The 25,275-nt window shown below is 44.7% G+C and overlaps 2 protein-coding genes and 1 pseudogene across 7 annotated transcripts in view; 2 read left to right on the top strand and 1 right to left on the bottom strand.

The window, feature by feature from the left end:
- Positions 1-7,166, top strand: part of dmd (dystrophin) — a 225,378-nt gene extending 218,212 nt beyond the window's left edge. For all 4 annotated transcript variants that reach the window (XM_086200177.1, XM_086200186.1, XM_086200196.1 and 1 more), the window contains 6 exons: positions 1,940-2,005; positions 2,893-3,051; positions 3,145-3,388; positions 4,292-4,406; positions 4,712-4,801; positions 6,409-7,166. In XM_086200177.1, the coding sequence (XP_086056303.1) occupies positions 1,940-2,005; positions 2,893-3,051; positions 3,145-3,388; positions 4,292-4,406; positions 4,712-4,801; positions 6,409-6,527 (793 nt within the window). In that variant the 3' untranslated portion in view covers positions 6,528-7,166. The remainder of the gene's footprint in view (positions 1-1,939; positions 2,006-2,892; positions 3,052-3,144; positions 3,389-4,291; positions 4,407-4,711; positions 4,802-6,408) is intronic.
- Positions 7,167-10,603: 3,437 nt separating this feature from the next.
- Positions 10,604-11,253, bottom strand: LOC147272712 (adenosine receptor A2b pseudogene; annotated as a pseudogene). The gene is made up of 3 exons (XR_015115652.1): positions 11,137-11,253; positions 10,909-11,043; positions 10,604-10,711 (listed from the first exon to the last, which is right to left on the bottom strand). The product of XR_015115652.1 is annotated as an adenosine receptor A2b pseudogene (transcript).
- gtf3c3 (general transcription factor IIIC, polypeptide 3) lies at positions 11,251-20,713 on the top strand. 2 transcript variants are annotated; one of them, XM_086200260.1, is made up of 22 exons: positions 12,732-13,038; positions 13,233-13,311; positions 13,494-13,795; positions 13,897-14,020; positions 14,178-14,369; positions 14,471-14,636; positions 14,808-14,955; positions 15,271-15,409; positions 15,798-15,898; positions 15,972-16,143; positions 16,224-16,426; positions 16,514-16,615; positions 16,718-16,850; positions 16,926-17,151; positions 17,220-17,274; positions 17,367-17,502; positions 17,574-17,698; positions 17,776-17,928; positions 18,464-18,604; positions 19,024-19,105; positions 19,418-19,478; positions 20,577-20,713. In XM_086200260.1, the coding sequence occupies exons 1-19, from the start codon at positions 12,946-12,948 to the stop codon at positions 18,584-18,586; spliced, it is 2,772 nt and encodes a 923-aa protein (XP_086056386.1). In that variant the 5' UTR covers positions 12,732-12,945; the 3' UTR covers positions 18,587-18,604; positions 19,024-19,105; positions 19,418-19,478; positions 20,577-20,713. The 2 variants fall into 2 exon arrangements, with proteins under 2 accessions (XP_086056378.1, XP_086056386.1); XM_086200252.1 differs by lacking the exons at positions 12,732-13,038; positions 19,024-19,105; positions 19,418-19,478; positions 20,577-20,713 and adding exons at positions 11,251-11,317; positions 11,437-11,562 and having other exon boundaries at positions 18,464-18,871.
- Positions 20,714-25,275: the final 4,562 nt, after the last annotated feature.

Below are 25,275 nucleotides of genomic sequence, written 5' to 3'. Positions count from 1 at the left end.
CAAACACACTGTTAGCTAGTAAATTATTACACGCAGGCTCATTCTTACTCATGTTAATTCATGTGGCCGTATTGTCAAGTATTAACCAAAAAAGATGATAAAAGTGAACGAAATCGTATGGCTGATAGTTGATGGATCAAAGATGTTACAACTTCCTGATTTTAAGTTACTTGTAGCTTATTGACAGCAGAGAGTCGTGATCAGTATGTCAGATGTGCGTGTGCCTGTACACTGAACATCAGTGCTGTGAGGAATGCATGTTGGTGTGCGTTCATGGAGAATGGGGATACCTCGACAGAGTAAAATCAAACACTGCAGAACTGTCAAGATATCCCGTCAGTATTACACAAACTGGATCTTTGCTCATGATAAAGTATTGATGCATCGACTTTTTGGTGAATAAGCAATCTGCAAAGAGAGTCCACTGTATGCTAATGCCTTCGAGGAGATGCCAGCATGTGCACTCGTCAATACTGGACTCAGTAGAGCGAAAACCCATCCACATTGTTGTGATGGCACACTGAGTCAATCAGAGCATATTCACCAAAACATTTCCAGAAACCCACCGCTGAGGGACAAGAAGCAGTCAAATCAATCAAACAACGGGTCAGTCAAGCATTTGATCAAAAAGTCATTCAATCAGCCAGTGGGCCGGGCATTCTGCAGCGGAGTCAGTGTGAGGTCTGAGCCACATGCCGCGCATTTGATCCCCGGCACAGAGGGTCTGTCCTGCCTCAGGCTAACACACCAGAAGACGGACACGCATGCTGAGTCACCCCCTCCAGGGTTGGTGTTCTCAGCCTTTGTTGAGTCAAGATCTGGCAGATCCCAGATACTATTCAGCAGATTATAGGGGGGACATGATGACGCCAGGTTACTTCTTGTTTCTGCAGCACGCCGCACGAGTCCAAGCCGACACCAGTCCATCACCCAAGTTCACCCTTGTCACTCACAACCTAGCCCCGTCATTTAATTTTAGCTCTGATACTTCCCGGGCTGGGCCAGCTAGTTAAGGCTTAGACTATCCCCTTAAAATATAAACCTCGAGAGGTTGCAGCAAAGAGATGCTAGGTTAGCTTGAAAATTGGATGATAGAAGAAGGAATAGCTTAGCTTACTTTGAGTTCCCCTGCTACCACCACTGAATCTCACTTATTTATATGTTGCATCTAATTGGTTTTATCTATACAGAACAAAAAAGACTTTACACAAAAATGAAAGTGAATTAATGAGTTTCAGAGGTGTCGGGCGAGAGTTTGGCTCACTGCTTCCCCTTTTCTATCCTTAGCCCAGCTAACAACCTGCTAGCCATAGCTTCATATTTAGCAAATAGAGTTGAGTGTTACGGATTTTCTCATACAACCCTTGGCAAAAAACCCCAAAACAAAACAAAGAAACAACTGTCCTCCCTTTGAAACTACTTTTGCTAGTGTCATTTTCCTGTTTGGCGACTGTCATCATTATAATTCTGAATTCCTCCTCCAGTGTTGTGACTAATACCACAGACATTCAGCCAGAAACCAGCGTAAATCACAATTACACAGACAGCTGCACAAGTGTTAAATTGAAAAGCAATTAGGAGCATTAAATGACTGCCAGTCTCCACTTTTATAAGGCAGATAGTCAGATGGCTGCTTGGGTTTCGCAGTACCACATTTAAAATAGCTAGAAAGTGTAATGACGAGGCAACACTGCGTCATTCAGGGTTCAAGTTGTCGTCCTACATTCTCTCAAAAACAAACTGGTATGGGCTTCATCTCCATTGTCCCTGCTGCTGGTTCTGTACTGTTTATCAGCCCCACCCCATGGCCTCATTGTCCCCCAGACAAACTAAATCAGCCTTTTTCTGTACAAAAGTCTGGTTAAACATCTTTCAATTCTGCTAGTTGCTCAACCTTTGGGTTTTGGGACTGACTGCTCTGTTTCTTCCCCCTCTGCAGGTTAGCAGAAATGGAGAATCGTAATGGCTCTTATCTGAATGACAGTATCTCACCCAATGAGAGCATGTGAGAACCGCTTTTTGTTTGTTTGTTTGCTTGCTTGCTTGTTGTTTTACCAACCGTTTAACTCACCTGAAAATACAAATTCTGTTCAGCTAGAAGAGGAAGAAGTAGAGAAAAAGTTTAGTAGTTCATAGCCCTTAAAAGTTGCTGTTGGAACATCAAACCCAAACATTTGTATGTATTTGATCATATTTTATGTAGCTTCTGTTGATGTTTATGCGCCTTCTGTTTCTCTTGTCTGCAAGACAAATATACCTTCAGGGAGGAAAAGAGGAAAAGTTGAAAGCTTGTCCTGCTCAGAGAGGGAAAAGTTCTCATTAAAACAAGAAGCTGCTCGAGTGTAACACACCATCACAACTTGCAGAATGCAGCTTAGTTGATGAAGTGAGAAAGATGAGCACAAAACATCCAGGGGCCATTTAGAACCAGGCCTGCTATCCCATAATGAGTTCAAGTCAGCAGCAGGATTTTCAACTAGCGTATATCTGCAACTCTTTTAGTATTCGGGATGGAAGAGTGGTGGAGCTGAAAGCAGCGCGGTGTGCGTGGCAGCACTGAAATACCTGGACTGATTAAAATCCTCCCGAACACAGTGGGCTGTGTGTGTGTGTGTGTGCGTGCGTGCGTGCATGTGTGCGTGCGTGCGCACACTTTTGTGAGAGATCAGTCAAAGCTGACAGCGCATGGCTAATAAATTGCACCAAAATGCAGCCTTTCAAATAGAGTTCAGGACAGCTGTGAACCTCACTCTTCTTCTGCGGTGCAGTCCTGTTCTTACATTCACTTCCGTGTGTGTGTGTGTGTGTGTGTGTGTGTGTGTGTGTGTGTGTGTGTGTGTTTTCTGTGACATATTCCATATGTGTTCTCATAATTGGTGGGTGTGTTTTCAGTGATGACGAGCACATGTTGATCCAGCACTACTGCCAGTCTCTGAACCAAGGTTCTCCTCTCAGCCAGCCCCGCAGCCCAGCCCAGATCCTCATCTCCATGGAATCGGAGGAGAAGGGAGAGCTGGAGAGGGTCCTCAATGACCTGGAGCAAGAAAACAGGTCTGTGACATTCCACAGCATCCTCCAAGCAGCAGAAATCCTGTGTTGGACGAGGTTAGGGGTACAGTAACTCATCTGCTGTCCTCCCTGCAGGAAGCTACAAGCCGAGTATGACCGTCTGAAGAAGGCCCACGACAGGAAGGGTCTGTCCCCGCTGCCGTCACCTCCTGAGATGCTGCCGGTGTCGCCGCAGAGAGCTCGAGATGCTGAGCTCATCGCTGAGGCCAAACTGCTGCGACAACACAAAGGACGCCTGGAAGCTCGTATGCAGATACTGGAGGATCACAACAAACAGCTAGAGTCCCAACTGCACAGGCTGAGGCAACTCCTGGAGCAGGTAGTACTTGTGCTGCTGTACAACTTGTATATTTCAGCTGGCTGTCCATGCAGACCATGTCAGTAGTTTGTGTCAGCCTAAACCACCACTGAGGACTGTGGAATTTATGTATTTTCCAGGATCGGTTCAGTGCAAATATTTTAATTTGAGTGAAATGAATGAGACGTGGAAAAATGTGATTATGATTAAATATAACAATTTGAACGTTTTCTTTTAAACAGATTCATGGGTCTCACATGATTTCTTCAAAGGAATCTGACTGCACTTTGACAGCTCTCGGCTAATGACTGGTGTTATTTTATGAATCTTAAAGGAAAACCTGTCTGACTAACTTGCCTGCAGGTTTTTGTATTCAGAGAGTACCACCACCTCTCCATCGTTAGCATTTTTCAAAAAGTACTCATTCAAATCTGCCAGTTTGCTGCTGAAGTCCAGCTGGGGAGCTTTGTTGTTCAATCTGTCTCTTAACTTAACAGATTTCCTGTCATCTTTCTACTGTCATCTTGGAGAGAAAAGGCATAAAATAGCCCCCAGAACCATTTATAAAGGCCCAGGAGCACAACAATAAAGCCTCAAATCTTTCAGCGTTCCGGGATCAGAGGAGCCAGCTGGTTTCTCGGATTAGTAAAACAGAGTCTCAAAGTTGATGTGAAGTTCCAACAAGTGAACTTGGACTGTAGCTGCTGCCTCCACTGTGTGACTGCCAGTAACAGCTAACACAGCCAATCTGGCAAACTCCTCAGTCCCACACACACACACACACACACACACACACACACACTTACTTCCATTTTGACTCTTCTAATTAAGCTGGGTGGCAGAGCTGCCAATTTGTTGTGTGTCTAATCTAATGTATGTGTGTGTGTGTGTGTGTGTGTGTGTGTGTGTGTGTGTGTGTGTTAGACGGATTCCAAGGTGAACGGGACAGCTCTGTCCTCTCCGTCCACCTCGTCTCAGCGTTCCGACTCCTCCCTCCCTCTGCTCCGTGTGGCCGCCAGCCAGACTACTGATACAATGGGTGAGGACACACACACACACACACACACACACACACACACACACACACACTCCCCAATTAATTTTTTTCGTTTGGCTTCAGCCTTTTAGAAACTTGGAAGATATAAATAGAGATGTCTGATTTCTCTGTTTGTGGAGTTGTTGTACAACATCCAGCTAAAACACACTGTTACATAACTGTGTGCGTGTGTGTGCATGCGTACTGTATGTGTATGAATCCCACTTGTAACAAAATGGCAACACTTGACCTCTTGCTCTCTCTCTCTCTCTCTCTCTCTCTCTCTCTCTCTCTCTCTCCTGTTTCAGGTGATGATGAGCTATCCAGCCCCTCCCAAGATGCATCTGGGCTGGAGGAAGTGATGGAGCAGCTCAACAATTCTTTCCCTCATAGCCAGGGTACAGAACTTCCCTTGTGAAATATTTCACCTTAATTTGAGGCCAAAAATGTCATTGTATCCTGTTTGTTATTACTGTTTTAAGTCGTCTTGCCTTCAGGCATCTTTCTTTCTTGCTGATTTTTCCTCTTCCTTCTTTTCTTTTCCTTATTTCTTCCTTTTCTGCATGAGCCAGGAGGGAGACGGGGACACCCATGAGAGGTCAGTTTCTTTCCTTCACGTCTTCTTTCCTGAATATTTCCACTGCACAGGTACTATGAGTGTACCACTTTCAGCGTCTGAACATCTAATAATCGCGGCTGGTGGAGACGTCATGGTACGGTGATGCAGTGGAAAGAAATGAACGTCTGCTTCCCTCACTTTCCCTTCCAGTCTTTAATTTCCTTTCCTCTGTCCTCTCACACCTCGAACCTGTTAACCTCAACATTAAACCCGCTTACACGTTTAGTTTTGACTCTAACACAAGACTTATAGGTGCCACTGACTTGCATTTGGTCACATACATTTTATTTTTAAGTGGCAATAGACTTTTTTTGTGTTTTTGAACTTATCTTAATGAATAAATGTTAATTTTATGGTGTGATGGCTGTAGAATAATGATCAAGGGTGGTTTCCTCTATGCCTTGATTTGTGTCTTGATCATTCTCTTGTTGAACGGAGCCAAAACAGGAATATCAGCCGATCAATATCTCCCTTATCAGCCACAAACTTTCTACAGGTAACTCAATGAGAGTACCAGATGGTGAAACAGTGATGGGAACAGATAATGTTGTTGGATAAAATCACTTTTCTCCTGATGTTTTCCTCCGCTTACCCAGATGTCAGCTGCTGTCGTTGTTTTCGCAAGGGAATTCTTAAAATGATGTTTAAATGCTCCCTGCTGCTCTTGGCCACGCCTGTAGTAACTCTCAGAAACACTGAAGGGGTAAAGTTGTCTATTGCCACTTCAGAGGAACTTTTTTGGGAAATACTCATATTGTCCTCCTCAGATTCAGGCAAGCAGACAGACACCTTTCTCCAAACTGTGCAGATTTGAGACCCGTGCTCGTTAGCTTAACAAGATGAGTGGTAGTGGACGGCTAGTTTAGAATACCTCCGTAAAAAGTTAGGATGTTTTATTTCTAAAAATTTCTATATTGTAATTTAAACCAGATACATCGGCAGGACTTCTCTCATGGCTGAGCTCAACAGCATCTCAATTTTTTTTTTTTTTTGTCAACAAAGCAATAGCAAGCAAACAGCTTGATCAATTTGAACCAGAATGCAAACAGGAGGAGCTAGGACTCGGACGGCTGAGTGGGAAAAACAGAGGTACGCTAACCTGCCCACCTGCTACCATTCATTGTGTTAAGCTAAATAGCTTGTAGCTGTGGGTCTGAGCTCCTTAATGCGGCACAGAGGAGAGAAGCGCATCTCTCCTCTTGACTGGGCTCTGAGGAGGACCAACAATAAGTCCAGAAAAGTTGATGTGGTACACAAGCATTCAGCGTAACATTGTCCTCACACTGACTGACACAAGGCAGTCATGACTAGTGTGTGAGTGTGAGTGTGTGTGTCTGTGTCTGTGTCTGTGTCTGTGTTATCTAACATCTCCTTGTTGTTCTCCAGGCCCCAGCATTGGCAGTTTGTTCCACATGGCCGATGACCTGGGCCGAGCCATGGAGTCACTGGTCAACGTGATGACAGACGAGCAGAGCGCCGACCAGCACGAGGCCCTGCCCTTCTGATCCCCCACCCCAACCCCCACCCCCACCCCTCCTCTGACCTATCGCATGCTTTTCTAGTCAAAACAGCTGGATTGGAAACACAGTTTACAAAGAGAATATATAACGTCTATTTTTGTGAAGGATTGCAGTTCCAGCAATGACGCATACAAAAAAAAAAAAAAAATTATAACTTGTAGATTTCAGTAGTTTCTTAAAAACGTCCTGAAGTTGTTTTAATATTAACAGAGGCTGGTTTTTAAACTTCTATGCAATTGTATAAAAAGATTGGGAGGACACAGGAAGATGAGATACAAATGTGTGTGTTCAGTGTGGTCATATATTTGCCATCTCTTTGTAACTTGGGGGGGGGGGGGGCATTTCAGACCTTTGTATCAAAAAGAAGAATGATTGTAATCCTAAGGGTGCTTACCAAGAGGAACATGTCTTTGTATAACAGCGTACACTACTGTCAAGGTAATGCAGGCATCCTGGATCTTTACAGTACGTTGTGTGTGAGACTGCGAGTGTGTGTGTGAAGTGTGTTTATGACCATGTATGTGGGTGTGGTGTTGCCTAATTTCCACATAACATTACAGGTTTTTTTTGGGGGGGGGGGGTTCTTTAGCTGTTGTGTTCTATATGAATGATTTAGTCGTCCTCTCATCCATCCATCCATCCATCCATCCATCCTTCATTAATGATATCGCCATGGCAACAGTGTTTATCACTGTATTTGCAATTAACAAACAGTGTGACTCGGAACTGAGAGGTCACCTCAACCCTGATGGAGGGAATAATAATTGGGATTGTGTGGATAATTTAAATACTGTTATTAGTCAAACTATTCCATGGAATATTAGAAATGTATCTAATTTTGCTCTACTCCAACAGCTGAGAGGAAAAGCGGAGTCCCAGTATGTGCGTAATAAATACTTGGTACTTTACTGATGCAGTACTGCCTGAAGTTGGGAGTCTTGTAGGTGGCAGATTTAAATCCTACATTTCCCATCATGCAATGTATTTTTTCATCAGATCCCTCAGTTTGTAACAAGCTAAATTAGACGTTTCAGCGCTGATGACATCATTACCAGGTAGTTTTCCACTGACATCTGGGAGGTACTACTCTCTTTTAATGCTAAAGGTACCCTGTGGGGGTTTTGTCCAATTGTAGCATTATGTTGTTAGCAGGTCCCACTTTTTGTTCGCATTGCTGTTTGTTTCACGCTATTTTAATTATTATTATTATTATTATTATTGCAGTTGGTGGAAGCCAAGAAACGTAGCAATGCACCAAAAAAGAGAGAGAGGGAGAGGGAGACAGGGAGAGAGAGACAGGCAGCGAGAGAGAGAGAGAAGATGCAAGCTACCAAACGTGGATGAAAACAATGCAAAGTTCAATGTCAGCTCGAGCTCAAGGCTCCGTACAGGTGAGAAACACTGGTATGCAGACATAACTGTTTACAACTAAAAACTCCACAGCGCAACTGAAACGGATGTGAGTGGATGTTTGAGTCATGCAAATCTGAATAAGCTCCCTGTCAGAGCTCAAATCCACGCTGAAAATAATGCAATTAATGGCTGCAGTCAGCAGACCAGCGAGGGTCATTAATCAGAAAGTGATCACTGCTGCAGTGAGTTTTAAGGTACGGGTTCTTGTCTTCAGTTCTGTATCAGGAGAGCGTCCTGATTTTTTTACACTGGCACGTGAAAAGAGAGGATTTTACTTTAAGCTAAGATGTCTTTTTAAGTACACACTGTATGTCCACGGTGTCAGAAGTACTGTAAGAGGAACTTGATAGGATGTTGTTGTTGTTGTTTTTTTTAAATTGGACTCAACGCACTCCCAAGTGTTACAAGGCTTCCAGTTTTAGATGATTCTTACCATCACCACAGCCCAGTAAAGCAAACTCTACCTCGCGTGAGTTGTCCAAATCCACTTCTGAGGCAATTTCTCTCCTCTACTTCGTTCTACACTCCTCTCCGATCGTTGATCCTCGTCCGTTGCACCAATCTCGCCATCCAGGCTCCACTGGAGGGGGCGGGGCCTCAAATCTGAACGTTCCGGATGCATTCACTGCATTTCTCATTTTTACACAACTCAACAACATGTGCACTACTGTCATACCTGGGACATACTAGATATTGTTATAAAGGCCCTGGAGCACAACATTCATTGTTTTCTGTGTGTTCATTCTAGGAGTGTTTCTGGTTCAAAACGGTATTTTGTTTAGTGCTGTGTGAGGTATTACTATACTAGCATGTGTGACAAAGTAAAATCCATCCTAATTTAATGTAGAACTACTCAGAGAGGTCCGTGATGAGCGTTGCGGCATTATACACGTGTGTGTGTGTGTGTGTGCGTGCGTGTGTGTGTGTGTGTGTGTGTGCGCGCCTGTGTGCGCGTGTGTTTCGGGCATCATATTCTTGCAGCATGATCCAACATGTTTTTGTTTTCGATCCAGGCACTGAATTTGATTTTTTTTTTCTAACTTTTGTGTCATTCTCACATCTTTTTCAAATAACACGTCAATACTTCACAACATATCAGATTCCACCAAATATATGCCTTACTACTGTATTATAAAATGCTTTACTGTATATCAATAAAGCACGCAGTTATGTTGACTTGACTCCACGGTTTCATTTGCACTTCATTCCTCAACATTTATTGTGTCAAAACAGGTTGAAACATTTATACTTTGTGGTGCATGTAAAGTAAAACTGTTTGTAGTGTGTGGAGTTCCCACATGATCAGCACTGCGCAACACAGCATTTACACAGAGCACACACGGTGTTTTGCGGTACAAATAAAATGAAACAAATCACAAGGATAAGCTATAGTAGTATTATTTTGAATGAAATACTCACACGGAAAGTTAGGAGTTTACAGAACCCTGGAATGGCCCGCGAGATTTTTTTTTTAAATTTGTATTCTTATTTTGAGGTCACAGGATGGAACTTAGTCCCTCACCAAAGATACAAGATGTTACTTAAATTGAGAGAACAAGTTATGTCTCGTGACCTCAGAATAACGAAAAATTCTCTAGACCCATTAAAAAGGAAGAAATTCTCTGTGTGTTGTCTCTCTGTTCCATAAATGAATGAACCTCCTCACCAGTCAAAATGATGGTGGATGGTTGTCATGAGTGTAATCTAACCTCACCTTTAATCTCCTTGACCTCTTTATCTCAGGGGCCTCTGGGGTCTTTTGGTCACTCTAGTTCCTGATGTTCAGCTGTATTTGTGGCTCTGGAGCCGCTCTACTGGCGTTTAGGTCTAAGGCTCATCATGGTGATCAGGGTGTGCCGGAAGGACCTCATCCTGTATGCGTACAGGATTGGATTAATGGCCGAGTTGGCATGTGAAAGCAATATGGCGGCAAGTGTGAGAGACATGGGCACCCGACACTGAGGGCAGAGCAGCAGGACACAGTTGATAAGGTGGATGGGCATCCAGCACAACACAAAGAGGAACAGGACTAGGAAGAGGGAGGTGGCCTTGCGTAGCTCCTTACGGGTTCGGGCTTTGGATTTCTCCACTGGACAAGAAGCAGAGCTGGTGGAAGCAGTGGAGGTGATTCTGACCCCTGTCTTTGTAAAGATGGCGGTGGTCTCAGTTCCAATTAGAGACTGGAGGCCGGGTCCGTCCCTCACTTTAGCTCTGTGTCTTCCTGTCATTTCCTTGGATTGTTTTTCGGTTCCTTTTCCTGCTCCTGCTCCACCCACAGTTGAACTCCCAGCACCCTCTGTCCCAGATCTCCCAATACCAGCAGCAGGCGTTTCCTCGGTGGTTGCCCTGACAACGGCGATGCGCCTGAGCTGACGGCGGACAGTGAGGAAGATGTGACTGTAGATGATGAGCATGGCCACCATGGGCAGCAGGAGGCAGCAGAAGAAGTTGAAGTAGACCAGGTAGCTCATGTCCACCACGCAGGTGAAGATGCAGTAGCTGCAAGGATGGAAGACACATCAGCACCACCTTCACCCACTCATCCGCTCATCCATTCGTCCCTTCTCTTACTCAGAGTCGGCTGGTTGTCTTTGCCAGTCCATGAGCGGCACGGAACCAGAAATGCCTCCCATGACCCAGGTGACCAGCAGGGCCAGCCAGGCGTTCCTGGGGCTCATGACACGCTGGTACTGGAAGGGCAGGAGGATGGCCATGTAGCGCTCCGCCGCCACGGCCAGCAGGCTCAGGATGGAGCTCTGGAGGACATCAGACAGGAGTAGAGATTCACACTTCACATTTTGCACATGGAATTTTTTTTTTTTACACACATCTGCATATGAATGAATAAGTAACTGTTAGAATATTCTCCACAGCACTCTACTGAAAGGTCAGAGATCAGAGGCAGTGAATCATAGAGTTGTGATTTGATGATGACATCTCTAGAAGCTTCTACCTGTGTGAGCACCAGTAAGATGCTGAGCAGCACCAGGCAGAGGGGCAGGTCATGGTGAGGTCGACCCAGGTCTGTCAACACAGCACAAGGGATGGCCACCAGGCCCACCAGGATGTCAGCCACTGCTAGTGACACCTTCACACACAGTAAGACAATTTCATAAGTTCGTAAGAGTACACTCAGAAGTTCTGTGTTTTTAATCCAGGAGTGAATGACACCATATCTCACCAAGAAGTAGTTGGTGACCGTACGCAGCTTCTTGTTTCGGCTGACAGCCACACACACGAGCAGGTTGCCTGAAATGGCCAGGACAGCGATGATGAACTCAGTGGCGATGTAGAGTCCTTTCAAACCAGGTTGGAATCCGTATGGCATCTCCGCCGTGCAGCCACCAGCAGTCACATTCATGGTGAGGCTCACACAGATCCCACAGTCATGAAAAAACTTGAGGCAATAATTTGTGAAGTCAGGACACACTTCTGCAAAAATGCTCAAAACCTCTGAAATAAAGGATTTGACCGATAACAGGGAGAGTGGTGAATGAAGAGAGGATGTAAAAGCAGAGAGGAGCAGGGCTGGGTCTTTATGCTAACCAACTCAACGGTGAAAATCGTTCCTGATAAGCTACAAAACACACCCATGCAGAGCCCAGTGGTGAGTATTTACACACACACACACACACACACACACACACACACACACACACACACACACACACACACACACACAATGACGAGAAGTTGAATCTGCAGCCTGTTGCTGTGCACAAACACAAATAGATGCACAATGTGAACCGAAATAAGCTGTAGAACAATCAAAATTGGAATTCTTCCAGAAGAATGTGATGATGTTTGGTTGATGACTCACTCAGGCTTGTGGATCATCAGGCAGGTTCAGATCATCCCACAAACTTCTCTGGTCCGCGGACCAAACCCGTCTGCAGGATGAAACCACACCCTTTGCTTCTTTTTCCTCCATCCGTCTGTTCTCGCTCTCTCTTTTTTCCACAAAAGATAAAGAAGACAATAGTCAGTCCAACCAGCTGGATGTAGGGCAGCAGATGCCCCCCTGGTCTGAACCTTGGTTTCAGTGGAAAAGCACATATGATTTGACGTAAAACTCCAGTGTGTTCCCAACAAAACAAACACATTCAATTTGAAATTATGGACGCTTGACTTCTACTTTTATTTGGTGAGATAATTTGTGATATTGTAGCATAGTGCAGTGACTAAGTAGGTCAGACATGTTGTGTAAAGCTTATCTGATCCAGAGGAACAAGTGTGCTCAGGTTGTATTATTGTTTTCTTACAAGTGACAGACAAATTGCTGATGTGTACTTTGAATGAATGCAGAATTCATTTGGTAATCGCTTGGAGACACGCTTGAAGAAACTTACAAAATAACAACAAAGTGTCTTTTTTTCCCCCACAAAAATATTCAGTTTAATATTTTACAACATCATGCTCTTGCTTGTGAAGTCACAAATCTCTCAGGTTCAGGTTTCAAACTCAGATTTTTGGTTGACAAACACACGCAATGTTACTTTAAACTCCACATAGAACAATGTTGTTTACTGGTTGCTTTTAAGATTAAATTTGATGTGAAATCAGCAACATGATATAAAAACAATTATAAATGACTCTGTATTTGTAATTATTTGCATATAATATAGTATATAATGCTCGATAAATAGGACTTCTGCGACTGCATCTGATACTTATTGAGTCTGAAAATGCAGGGCTTTCACTTGTGGCACTTCTCCTCTTCGGCCAGTAGATGTCACCGAACGACTTCAATTCTGAAAGCCCCGACCGGAAGTTTTCACATGTCACGTGGCTGTAGTTCAGCGTGCTGGCCGGTTTGTTTTCAGTGGAACAGTGTTTATTGTTGTCTTCTCCGTTTGTCCTGTTCTCATGCAGCTAGAGGCACGTTCTCTAGAGCGATGGGATTCCTAGTGTCGGAGGTTGTTTGTTAGTCCGCTAGCTAGCTGCTAATATCTAACAACACACACACACACACACACACACACGGGCAGAGATGTCTGGCTTCCGCGCCGAACTCATCGACTACCTGGAAGGTAGAATCACCTTTGAGGAGTTTGACAAGCGGAGGGACGAGAAGAAAGTCAAGGTAACGGTTTCGACTAACCGCGTTGCGAGTTTTGAGCTAGTTAGCTAAACCAGCAAAGCTAATTCAGCTAGGTAGCATCACCTCGGATTCGGAATGGGAGCACAAATCGTCAAGTTACTTGTAGGATTTTCTAGTTCTGCAGAATTGTAATTTGCATTTTTGATAATGAATGAAATGCTCTTGCTTTTTTATAGGAGTCAGACGTAGATGCCGATTTGGTAGAGGAAGAAGATGCTCAACCCTCCACTTCTGCACAGGTTCCGGTCAAAACAGGTAAAGTAGAATGTCCAGGGGCGTTTTTGTGCTCAGGATGCCAGGTTTTGTACTTGACATCAGAAGCACAGAGACACTAGGAAGTAAAAGTCCTAGTTTGCTCAGGAAGTTTGACTGATGCTTGATGCCACTGATTATTGACGCTGTCAATGTCATCACCTCTCCGCTTCCTCTCTTTTCAGAGGAGGGTATCAGCCTGGGGGTCCAGCAGGTTTTTGCCTCCATGCTGGGAGAAAGCTCCGACCCCCACTTGTTGTCTTCGTCGTCTTCAGAGGAGGAGGACAGCATGAGTTATGTTGATGACAAAGACGATGAAGACTACAAGGTAGGGGAAGATGAGAAGGCGGCTGAGGTGCAGGTGGCAGAGAAGAAACAGAAGGGAAGGGGAAAGAAGCAAGACAAGGAGGAGGCAGAGGATATGTCGGTGGGGGATGTATTTGCCCTGGAGATGGAGCTGAACCGAGAGAACAAGAAGATGATGAGGGTGAGCGGCGGCCAGGATCGTGCTGTAATGTGCATGAAATCAGCTCAAAATGATTATTTTAAATTAGCATCTGAGTTGAGTTTGTGGCTGTACTCCTCCAGGAGTGGGGCAAACGTAGCAAGCTCCCCCGCGCCCTCAGAGGCCTGATGGGAGAGGCCAACATCAGATACGCCCGAGGGGAGAAAGAGGATGCCACTGTCATGTGTATGGAGATCATACGACAAGGTACCAAACAACCCCTGTTTTTCTGTCTGGGGAGTTATTACTGTTCACATTTGTCTCCCAGCTGGATTAGAATCCCCCCCCCCCCCCCCGGGCTGGTGGAGGGAGGTGCTGTCAGTATTCTCCAGCCTTCAGTCAATCCTGTGCTCGCTCCCTCCAGCTCCTTTGGCCTACGAGCCTTTCTCCACTTTGGCGATGATCTACGAGGACAATGAGGACATGGACAAAGCGCTTCAGTTCCGACTGATCGCAGCTCACCTGAACCCATCAGACTGTGAGGAGTGGATCAAGCTGGCAGAAATGTCTCTGGAGCAGGACAACATCCGGCAGGCCGTCGTCTGCTACTCCAAGGGTCAGACTGACATTCTCCAACCGCACTTTTAATTTCATTTTTTTCCTGCAGATTTATCTGAGGGCTTTAACCTTGCTGCCCCCCCCCCCCCCCCCATGCAGCCATTAAGTATGACCCCACCAACGTGCGCTACCTGTGGGAGCGCTCCAGCCTCCACATGCGTCTGGGTGAGCACAAACAGTGCATGGACGGCTACCGCAAGATCCTGTCGCTGCTGCCGATGGAGGACGGAGAACACTTCATGCAACTCTCCAAGGACATGGCCAAGTACACCAAACACACTCCGAACTGATTAAAACCAAACAAAACACTGTTATTTGTGTGTGTGTGTGTGTGTTTGTGTGTGTGTAAACTGTTTTTTTCTTGGGGAGAAAAAAAACACAACTATTTCTTATCAACATCAGACTGAGTTGATGTTGAGTTTTCATTGTTGTGCAGGAGTTACTATGAGAGCAATGATCTCCCATCGGCTTTGGGCGTGATAGAAGATGCCCTGGTGCGCCATCCCAGCCTGGTCAGCGATGACATCATCAACATGGCTGCTGAGCTCCATATTGCCAACCACCAGTACAACAAAGCCTTGCAGGTATTCAGAATCAGGAATCCTTTATCAATCCCTTGTGGGAGATTCTTGAACAAGTGAGAGGTAAAATCTTGATTTGGTGAACGTCTGCCCCAGAGCTTTAATGTTTTTTATTTTAAGAAATCAAGCTGGTTCAGGACAATAAAACACTTCCAACTGTGTTTTCCTGAAAGTACATTTGATTTGAGTGAAATCATATGATCCTCTGCCTTGACTGGACCATCATTTTATGATTCAGATGGTGATGGTCCGCTAAATACCCTGTCTGTGGCCTCCCACCTTAAAAATGACTGCCATTTTTCCCTGTGTTTTCTCCAGGTCTTAGTCGAGTTTGCAGGTATCGTTCTGATCAGGGATGAGCCCAAGCCAGACGATCCAGGTCTGGCTCCAGGGGAGAACGTGGCAGAGAAGACAACTGAGGAGGAGGAGGAGGATGAGGAGGAGGAGAATGAAGAAGGTGCAAAGTTTTAAGACTGCTGAAAAAACAACAACAGGGAACAATGGTTCAACACTGTTGGGTAGAAACCCTGAGCTGCATTCCAGAGTGTTCTTCTTTGGAAGCAGAAATGAACTTTTTGGACTGTCACTTAGTAGTAACAGGTGGTTCAGCACCGGGGGATTGTTTAGTTGTCACTCGTTCGGGCTGATTAGCATAAACTCGAACAGATGCTACAACATAGCCACTCGTTCATGGGGTAGTTTGAAGAGACGCAAGCAGGGTTTTGTTCTGCATCTCTGCTGATGTTCATCTGCTCTATTTGCTCAGTCCACCAAGTGCTAAAGCTTGTGTTATTTGTAGAATGTAGTGACACTGGTGTGTGTGTGTGTGTGTGTGTGTGTGTCAGGTCAAATTATAGACGTACATGTTCCAGAGAGTGTTCCCGTGGACCTGAAGGCCAAACTCGTCGTCTGCCTCATACACCTGCACGTCTACACACCTGTGGAGGTAGACAAGCTCCCCACAAATATCACAGCAGATGGTTCTTTTAGTTGTGAGTGTAATTGTGTTGTACATCCAGGGTCTAGTGTGCTCAATGATGGAGCAGAGTCCAGAAGAAATCGGTGACTTATACCTGGACGTAGGTGAGGCCTACTTGGAGGCCGGCGAGTACACTTCTGCTCTGCCTTTACTGTCTGCCCTCGTCATATCAGAAAAGTACAACCTGGCTGTCGTCTGGCTCCGACATGCAGGTATGAACACAAAAGATTCTAAACTAGACAGCAACCAGAAAAGGTTGACAACTTTTCTTATCATTCCTCCCCTCCTCAAGAGTGTCTGAAGGCTCTGGGCCACATGGAACCAGCTGCGAAAAGCTTCACGAAAGTGGTGGAGATGGCGCCGCTGCACCTGGAAGCCCGGCTGTCCCTAGCCACCTTGCAGCAGCAGCTGGGCCGACCCGACTGTGCCCTGAAAGCTCTGGAGTCCATGTACGACAGCGAAACACTGGCTCAGGACTCATCAGCTGCCCAGAAGGCAAGGACCTGCATTCTAGTGTGGATTGGCAGGAGTGAAAGATGTGGGGTTTGTGTCCTCTCATGGGTACGTGCACTGTGGTTGTAGGAGTTGAAGCTGCTGCTGCATCGCTCCACTCTGCTGAAGACTCAGGGACAGATCCAGCACTACCTGGACGCCACCATCACCATGATCTCCATGCTGCTCAAGGTAACACAACGTCTCTCACCTTGGCACGTGTCTGACAAACGAGGGGAAAGTATGAACTCTTGAGTGTGTGTGTGTGTGTGTGTGTGTGTGTGTGTGTCCAAGGTGGCCATGCAGCGTGCTAAGGTGTGCTTACGCTTTGTCACTGTGTCGGGGGAGAGTCACCTGAGACTGGTGAAGGTCAAGGACATGATGCCTGACATCGCTGACCAGGAGGCTGCCTACTGGGACAACACATGTATGTGTATTAACTGGCTGACAGCTGACATGGACCATAAAATCAGATTTCAATGCCTTATTTTCCCGTGTTCAGGTAAAACGAATGTGCTGTCGAAAGAGGACTGGTGGCAGCTGCTGGTGAGCTGCGTGCTCACGCTGTGTGATGTGCAGCGCTACGAGGAGGCGGAGCTCCTGGTGGATTCTGCGATGGAGTTCTACTCCTTCTACGACAACAAACCCAGGAGGAAGGAGCTGGAGTTCTTTGGGCTTTCTGCCACCATACTGGACCGGAACCACTACAAAGCCTACAACTACATCAGGTAGATGAAAATGTTCATTTGCTTTTATTAGAGATGTTGGATGTTTATATGTAAATCGCCTTTTTCAGATTGATGCTCATGGAAAACGTGGATCAGCCTCAACTTTGGAACATATTCAACCAGGTTTGTGTTCAAAAAATAAGTATCTTTGTATAAAAGAACTTCCTCTTAATCTCAGAATGTGTGACAGAGGTTCTGACTTGTCCCTCCCTCAGCTGACAATAACATCCCACCACCAGCGCCACCATCGCTTCTGTCTGCGTCTGCTGCTCAAACATCCAGACAACCACGCCCTGTGTGTCCTCTGTGGCCACAACGCCATGGTCTCGGGCAGCTTCAAGCATGCTCTGGGTACCACACACTCACGGAGTACTTGGAGTTCTTGTATGAAACACATTCTCCAACATTTCCTCTGTATTTAGGCCAGTATGTTCAGGCCTTCCAGACCCAACCCGACAACCCGCTCCATAGCTTGTTTGTTGGTCTCACCTTCTTCCACATGGCTTCTCAGAAGTATGTCGCCAAACGCCACACGCTGATGCTGCAGGTACTCTCTCAGTCTTTGCTTGCACACACTGTTAGCTTTAAATTCTGTTGTGTTCAAATAGTTCTGTGTGTTCTCAGGGTTTTACCTTCCTATGGCGGTATGTGGAGCTGCGTGGGGAGTGTCAGGAGAGCATGTATAATCTGGGGAGGGCGCTGCACCAGATGAGTCTCACACACCTGGCCTTACATTACTACCAGAAGGCACTTACACTGCCCCCCCAGAAACTGGAGGTGAATTAACACGCACTCATGTTCTACATCCTCCCCAGAGCCAGACAGAAGCTAAGATTCCCTTTTCTCCTCTGTGCTGCATTGGAGAGCTGAGACCAAAGCTAGTTAGCTTAGCACAATGAATGGTAGTGGAGGGGAAGTGTTAGCATACCTTTGTGACCCTTCAGCTCCATTGTTATTACATAGTGAATGTTATACACAACCAAAATGATAGAAATGTGGGCAGAGACTGTTTTGGAGGAAAGCATATTTGGTGATTTCTGACGAAGGGGTATGCTAATCACTAAGCACTTTGAATTGCCCTGTTGCTGAAATGTGCTATACAAATAAACTTGCCTTGCCTTGCCTAACACTTCCCATCCACTTACTTTTGTTGTGCTAAGCTAACTAGAGTGTCTCTTCAGCTTTCTAACGCAGCACCAAGTCGTGCAAGGGTATCTAGCTTATTGTCTGACTCTGGGGAAGATGAGTGACAATATTAAAAGTTTTGAGGTGTGAACTTGGTTTTACAAGACTCCCCGCCCCCTCCTTACAGGGTATTGCTGATGATCAGGTGGATTTGACCAGGGAGATCGCCTTCAACCTGTCCCTCATCTACCAAGCCAGTGGCAACATGGAGATGGCCCACCAGCTCATCAACACACACTGCATCATTTGAGCCAGTGAACAAATATCTGTCAGTAGTATTTTTCAGCATTTCTACAGATCACATTTTATTTATTGCAGTATTTTTGGCAGTAAGACTTTTTTATTTTTGTATCTCTTCCTGTTATGTATATGTCAGTGAGGTAGGTGGCACGAACTGAAGAGGTTTCTCCAGTGTCTCTCTGGTTTGTCCAGGTGTATTCATATAGAAAGGTCAAAATTTAGAAATGTATCAGTCGAAAACAAAATGTATAAACTTGTGTATAAATTGATTAAAACATAATGTCATTTCACAGCATCGACAGTCATCATGAATTGTTCTGTTGTGTTTGACGAAATATAATTTTTCATTGATAAGTTGGACATGTTTTCTGAAGTGTGTGTGTGTGTGTGTGCGCGCTCAGTAATGTGACAAAAAGATGCATAGACAGACTTTTTTTGTTGTTGCAGGGATTAAGGCGCTGGGATTATTTGACAAATCCCTCCATCTCTCCTATCCCAACAGTCTGCTTCAATCGTCTTTCCTCCGCGGGTCAGTGCGCTGCATCTAGGCCAGCATCTCAAGCATTTCCACGTCACACCCCCCCCCCCCCTCCCCTTCCCTCCAAGCAGATGTCCTCCTCAGCCCTTCCCCTGGATGTAATGTGATCTCAGGATGCACTTCAACTGCTGCTTCAGTACTGTAACACACACATTTTTATTAACACACCGGCCCTCCTAGGAGGGGCCCCTGTGATGCCAATGTGAAATATTTACTTGAGAACTTTTTTACTTAATATAGATGTTATTTATGACGTCATATTGAGTATTTGTACTTCTACAATGCTACAATTTCATTTGGCAGACGCTTTTGTCCGAAGCAACATACAAGACAAGCAAGAATTAAGACTGAAGGGAAAACCTTCGTAAGTATGGCAAAGTGCTTACTTGTGTTAATTTATGTGAACAAAACCTTCATATCTTTGAATGATTTAGTGCTCATTAAATGGTAATGTTAAAATATATATATAATTATATATTTATAGATTAACTAGTATTAGAAAACTTTGACCTGAGTATAAACTTTGTAGCCCCATTCTCATGAATGCTATACCTGCCGACATTGATATTTATTTATGTGGTATTTAGGCAGGTACCACGTAATTAAATAAATATCTACCTAAATGGGGTTTTTTTTGCAGTGCAGATTGAAGCCGGTGGAAAAAGAAACAAAGCTAAAATATTAGGTTTCATATCTACTCCAAATACCAGGCTTATGAATGGAGTAAATTGTAGAAATATTTAGAGAAATGAAGCACATTTTCTAAACATTTGTATTTTTTATAGTTTGTAAACACCAATACAGTTTGTTATTGAGTTGGTTTTTTTTGGCTAAGCTTTGTTTTTATTAAAGTTTTACGTGATATTTGTCATTAGATTTAGAACTATAATAACCTTGCTGGGAACCACAACAATGCCTGTTTCAGAGCTAATTTTCATGCTTAGTGGCCTCCCTGAAACAGCAACTGGGCCCTTTCGGTTTTATTGGCTCTAAACGCCACTGATCCATAAATCACACTTTTAATTTCGCTGGAGACCTGTTGGAGGGCCTTGAGCGGCCGCCGAAAAGGCCGCGACCCTCCGTTTGGACAGCTGTCATTAACGGGGAGGGAGGGTGTAAATCAGATATTTTGATGCTCAGCTCGGTCGGAACAGTCGGCCTGCTGCTCTAATAAAGTTACTAACCAGAATTTTGAATGGAAATATGCCGTTTTAACGTGAATGTGGCGGCGGCTCGGCTCAGGCATGGCGGAGTGTCAGAGAAACGGGAATAAAGTGCAGCGGAAACGGGGCGGCGGATGTGGAGCGAGCCAGCCAAATAAATAAGATATGACCGTGTATTCCCTCTCAGCCTGGCAGCACCACACCAGCGACGCGGCGGGTAGAACGACACAATGATTCGGGGATAATAACAGGACGCTTTTTTTCTGTTTGTTTGTTTCTTTCTTTCTTTAACCGTTAAGTCTGCACGAGCGAGAGAGGAGGCGGCGCTGAACGCGGGCGCTGAACGCCGGCGCTGCTGCGCGAGGACCCCGCTTGGAAGCCGATGACTGGTCGGTGGTGCCTGGGCCGTGTGGAGGTCTGTCGTCCATGATTAAGCGGCTCGTCGGGGGGGCTGTTTTGGCAGGTTGACTGGTTGAAAGACTCCGTTTTAGTCACCGTAACGAAGGTAAGTGAAGTGTCTCGACTGTGTATGTATGTATGTATTATTTATTTTACATGTTTTTGTACCATCGGAGGCTGACATGATGTGGAGCTGTTCGCCGGAGCTAGACGTGTTCCATCATACCGAACCCTGGAGTGGCCACACAGAGAAATACACCCTGATACTGAGGCCACGATTTCTTCCTTCTATTTGGTTATTTTGAAGCCACAAACTGTAACTCGTTCCCTCCATTTAATTTTTGCTTGGAGCTTTAACGCGTTCCCTCAATTTAGTTGATTCATGGCTACAAAATACAGCATCAATTCAAGTCATTTGGAGGCTACAAGATGCAATTTGTTACCTCAGTTGAGTTAAATCCTGACTACAGGATATAACTTAGTCATAAAAACACAGTTTTAAAAAACCTTATTTGCGGGAACATGCTATAATGTGTGTCTTCATATAAGTATATTTCAAATATGAATGTATATTCATTCCGCCCTCTCTCTGCTCCCCAATCATCTCATTTCTCATTTCTCCCCTCATCAGTCTGCTGCTATTGTGAGCTGATGAAGTCATGTGTTGGTGGGCTTCACCGGCAGCAACTGTGACAAATAAAGGCCTGTTAAGAAGCACAACAAAGCCAAAGTAAAACCTTTATCCTGCTGCATCAAGTGTTGCAGTTCAAATGAAAGAAGCTTTAAGCCAAAGGGGAAAAGCCATCAGTGTTTTCCACCTACACACACACACACACACACACACACACACACACACACACACACACACACACACACACACAATATCGGATCAATCCCAGAATAACAGGACCGCTCACCTCCTCATATTTCCTCTCTAACAGCTTCATCTGACCCTGACTCACTGTAAATGTGTTCATAATGATAAACTACAGTGTAGGTTGCTATCGCTCTTGAGATGCATTGACAGCAGTCTCCTCACCCACTTTTTTGGAAGTCAAAACATTTGATTTTTGACTGGTTTCGTCCAGCATCCCTCATGAAAAGGGTCTGAAGGCTCTTTCATTTGACGAAGAACTCTTCAGAAGGAAAGGGTCTCGGCCCCCCTCACCGCTATTCTTCCTATCAGCTCCACACAAGTGGGAATCTCAAGTGTATAATGACTATTTTTAGCTCAATATTTGATCCCACCTTCACTTTCAGAGCATTCCTTTTGTTCTGCATCATTAAGTGTCATTTTCTGGCTGCAGGGGTGACATTTTTTTTGTAGGCCAAACTGCATTGTCACAGGTTCCTTCGGTAAAAAGCCGGCATCGCCCTGGTAAACATCAACACACATTTGGTATCAAATTAGAGTAGTTTGGGATGCAGCGCTCAGTGTGTCCACCCTAACTTGGTGTGGGGAGCTGGGAGTTCTTCCCTGGGCCTCACTGGTGGAGCGTTGTCACGTCTCATTGGATCAGTGAGCTAGTTTGGTGTGTGGAGTGTTTGAGGTGCAACACACACACACAGTGGCACACAAAAATGTGATGCGTGTGTTGGTGCCTGTGACGGGACTGCTTCATTGTTCTCCACTCAAGCTCCAGCTATTTTAAGCATGTGTGTGATTGTCATTGTATCTCAAGTCTGGTTTGTACAACCTTCTACTACCAGAAATATAAAACTATTAACCATTTAAACGTGAGGACCAAAGTAGACAAACCAGAAAAAAAGCTGTTCAAAGTGAAGTTGTGTTGCCTCCACCTCCCCCAACACTATTTGGGCAAATAGGCCGAACTTCTGGCATCTCCTGAGGGACTGACTCACTCCTCTGCACAGTAGCTCCACTTTGTGATTTAATTAGGCTGCAGCGTGTTATTTTTTAACATCTAAATCTTACTTTTAAGCTGTGACACTTGCATAATTGAGCAATGTAGGCTGCTGCCCTCTCCAGGAATCGAGCCCTACTACTGCCCCACCTAGATGGGTCCGAGGGGTGAAGCGCTCCCCCTGTCAAACCCGCAGTTCCCATTTTTGTTTTTTTTTATTATCAGAAACACATGTGAGTTTGCATGCACGTCAGCCCTCGCTTTGTCTCTCTGCAGGATGAACGTGGTTTCAGATTAAATGCAGGTTTTAGTGTGTGTGTGTTTGTGCGTGTGTGTGTGTAGCAGCAACATGGCCGACTGTATTGATGCCAGTGCCTGGCTCTGTTTTCACCCATTTATGTGTATATTTAGTTACAGTCTCAATTGTTATAAAAAACCTCCAGACTCGATGCTGGTGCCCATGGTTGGATTACTCAATTGTAATCATACGTTTAACAGCGAGCATGATAAATCAGCAGAGCCTGTGAAATGATGTAAATGTGGTAGCTTGGAACATTGTTATTGTTAAGATTTAAATTGTAAGTTTATTGAATCTAAAATGATGCTCGCACCACATCAGCAAAAGAAAAAAAAAACACTTGAAGAATCTTTGAAATCAGTCACATGTCAGTGTAGTTCTGAAACTTGCTCCATCTGTGAAAGAGAAATGCCATTTTTGTTCCTCTGGACTGGATAATTACAGGCTGGCCAAAGTGGAAGGCTGAGGTCAAAGGTTATCTCTGGTCATATGAAGAAGAGAGATGGAGGAGGGAGTGGGAGTTTGGAATGCAGAGGTTTTGTGACAGGTCAGGTATTTTTAGATTGCCCTTAAAGTGTGACCTTGAATTCTAAACCCAATTTGAAATGCAAATGAAGTGGGAGGGGCAAGAAGTGGGATAAGCTGAAGATTGATGCTTCCGTCACTCAAGAGGTGGTTAAAGGCGTTGAATTAAACCATCTCACTCAAGCTCAGTTCCACCGATGCCATGTAAGAACCATGACAGATTAGGATTAGTTTCTTTAATTGTTTATTCCAAATATACAGGCCTCTGTCCTCTTCCTCTTCACCTGACAACAATACTTAAAAAAATGGCCATTGTTTAAATTCACTTTGTTGTATTGTGAGTTGAAGGCTCGTAGACTGCTGGCTTTGCTGCATCGCAGGTGTGAGGCGGCGTGATTCACAGAGTTAAAAGTCCCAGTGCTGTTGTATTCTATTTTTCATCTCACTGGAGATATCAGCTTCTTCTAAATGTGTAGTGCTTGTACACGACACCATGTGATGCAGGGCAGCAGAGACCTAAAGAGAGGAAAATAAAGCGAGGGACATGTGAAGGATAAGTAGAAATGAAAGGTTGAGAGAACGTGATGAGGATCTGCTTGAGTGCAGAACTTGCAAAATAGGGCCGACCAGAGTGTCTGGGATGGAGTTGTTGAAAAACATCTGTGAAAGTGGAGGAAGTGGCATTCTTCTTTGAGGATTATTGGAAATGCCAGGCTTATAAGATAATGGTGGCTGATGGTAGGAAACCGTCCTGCCATGTTGTAGTGAGAAACCTAATTTGACCAGAGTTTTCAGCAGCAGTCGGTCCAGTTTAGTTGGGACAGCTGAGTGGAAACATGGCGGCTGCAGCTGTGGGGTCCAGCTGCAGATTGAAGCCGTGTGGTAATGCAGCAGATTAGAGAAAGTGTTCTGTCAACAGTAAATCTCCCCATTCTCTGTTTACTGCTGCTGGATCAAGGACATGCACCTCCCAGAGCTGTGTGTGTGTAGCTCTGATTAGTTTTATAAAGATGAGATTCAGCTGTGTGTGTGGGTTTTTTTTTTTTTTTTTCATTAATTCTTGCAGGGTGGAATGTGCTGGAGTGTCAGCAGTGTTTTTCTGAGTAAAGGAGAGTGTGCGAGTTTACTACTCAGGTAGCATTCCGACCTTCCGTGTAATTTGAAGCCAAGCCACTGCACATGTGGGTGACACAAGTGGCTTTAAACGCTGCCAACTGCACCATGCTCAACTCTGGCCTCTGCCCTGAGAGCTGAGCCGTCCAGATTTGTGTGCGAGTGTGTGTGTGTAAGTGTGAGATCTCTCCTGGTTTAATGTGTGTTTTATTGTGACAAGTATTACATCAGTAATGGTATAAATGGCTGCACATATTTATCGGAACAGTAGGCTTATTAATCCTTTGTGTCCTGACCCAACCCCTTGTAATAGCTGACTAAAATGCATCTCACACACACACACACACACACACACACACACACACACACACACACACACACACACACACACACAGATTGAAACTCAGGAGAAACTCAACATGCCATGTCATGTCATGTCATGCTCTCCTGCTTGTTTCGGCTTGCATCTAAGCTTTTATCTATCTATTTATCTATATCTATTTATCTATCTTTCTATCTATACCTATATATAATTCATTCACACATAGATATTTGTGCTCTATGGAAAACAACAGGAAATAAAGACAAAATTATTATTTTTTGACAGTTTATTCAGGCTGCAATTGTTTAATCATCGATGAATCAGCTGATTGATGAATCATTCGTCTATCAGATGATTAGTTCACGTTACTGAATCATGCAATGAGTCTGTGAGCAAGAGAATAGGATGGATTAGAATTCGTATATTGATGGAAGTAGCTGCTGACTGAGAAGTAATTGATTAATTACACTAATCTT

This window comes from Aulostomus chinensis, chromosome 1 (assembly GCF_037954235.1).
Source record: "Aulostomus chinensis isolate RoL2024-O1b breed Wild chromosome 1, RoL_Achi_v1.0, whole genome shotgun sequence".
Lineage (NCBI taxonomy): Eukaryota > Metazoa > Chordata > Actinopteri > Syngnathiformes > Aulostomidae > Aulostomus > Aulostomus chinensis.
The sequence above is the reverse complement of the archived record's forward strand: the minus strand, read 5'-3'. Positions and strand labels throughout refer to the sequence as shown.

Coding starts and splice junctions, on each gene's coding strand:
- gtf3c3 (XM_086200252.1), top strand. CDS start 11,449: ATGAAGAGAGGATGTAAAAGCAGAGAGGAGCAGGGCTGGGTCTTTATG. Junction 16,616..16,717: donor TGATCTCCATGCTGCTCAAG/GTAACACAACGT, acceptor TGTGTGTCCAAG/GTGGCCATGCAGCGTGCTAA. Junction 17,929..18,463: donor TGCCCCCCCAGAAACTGGAG/GTGAATTAACAC, acceptor CCCTCCTTACAG/GGTATTGCTGATGATCAGGT.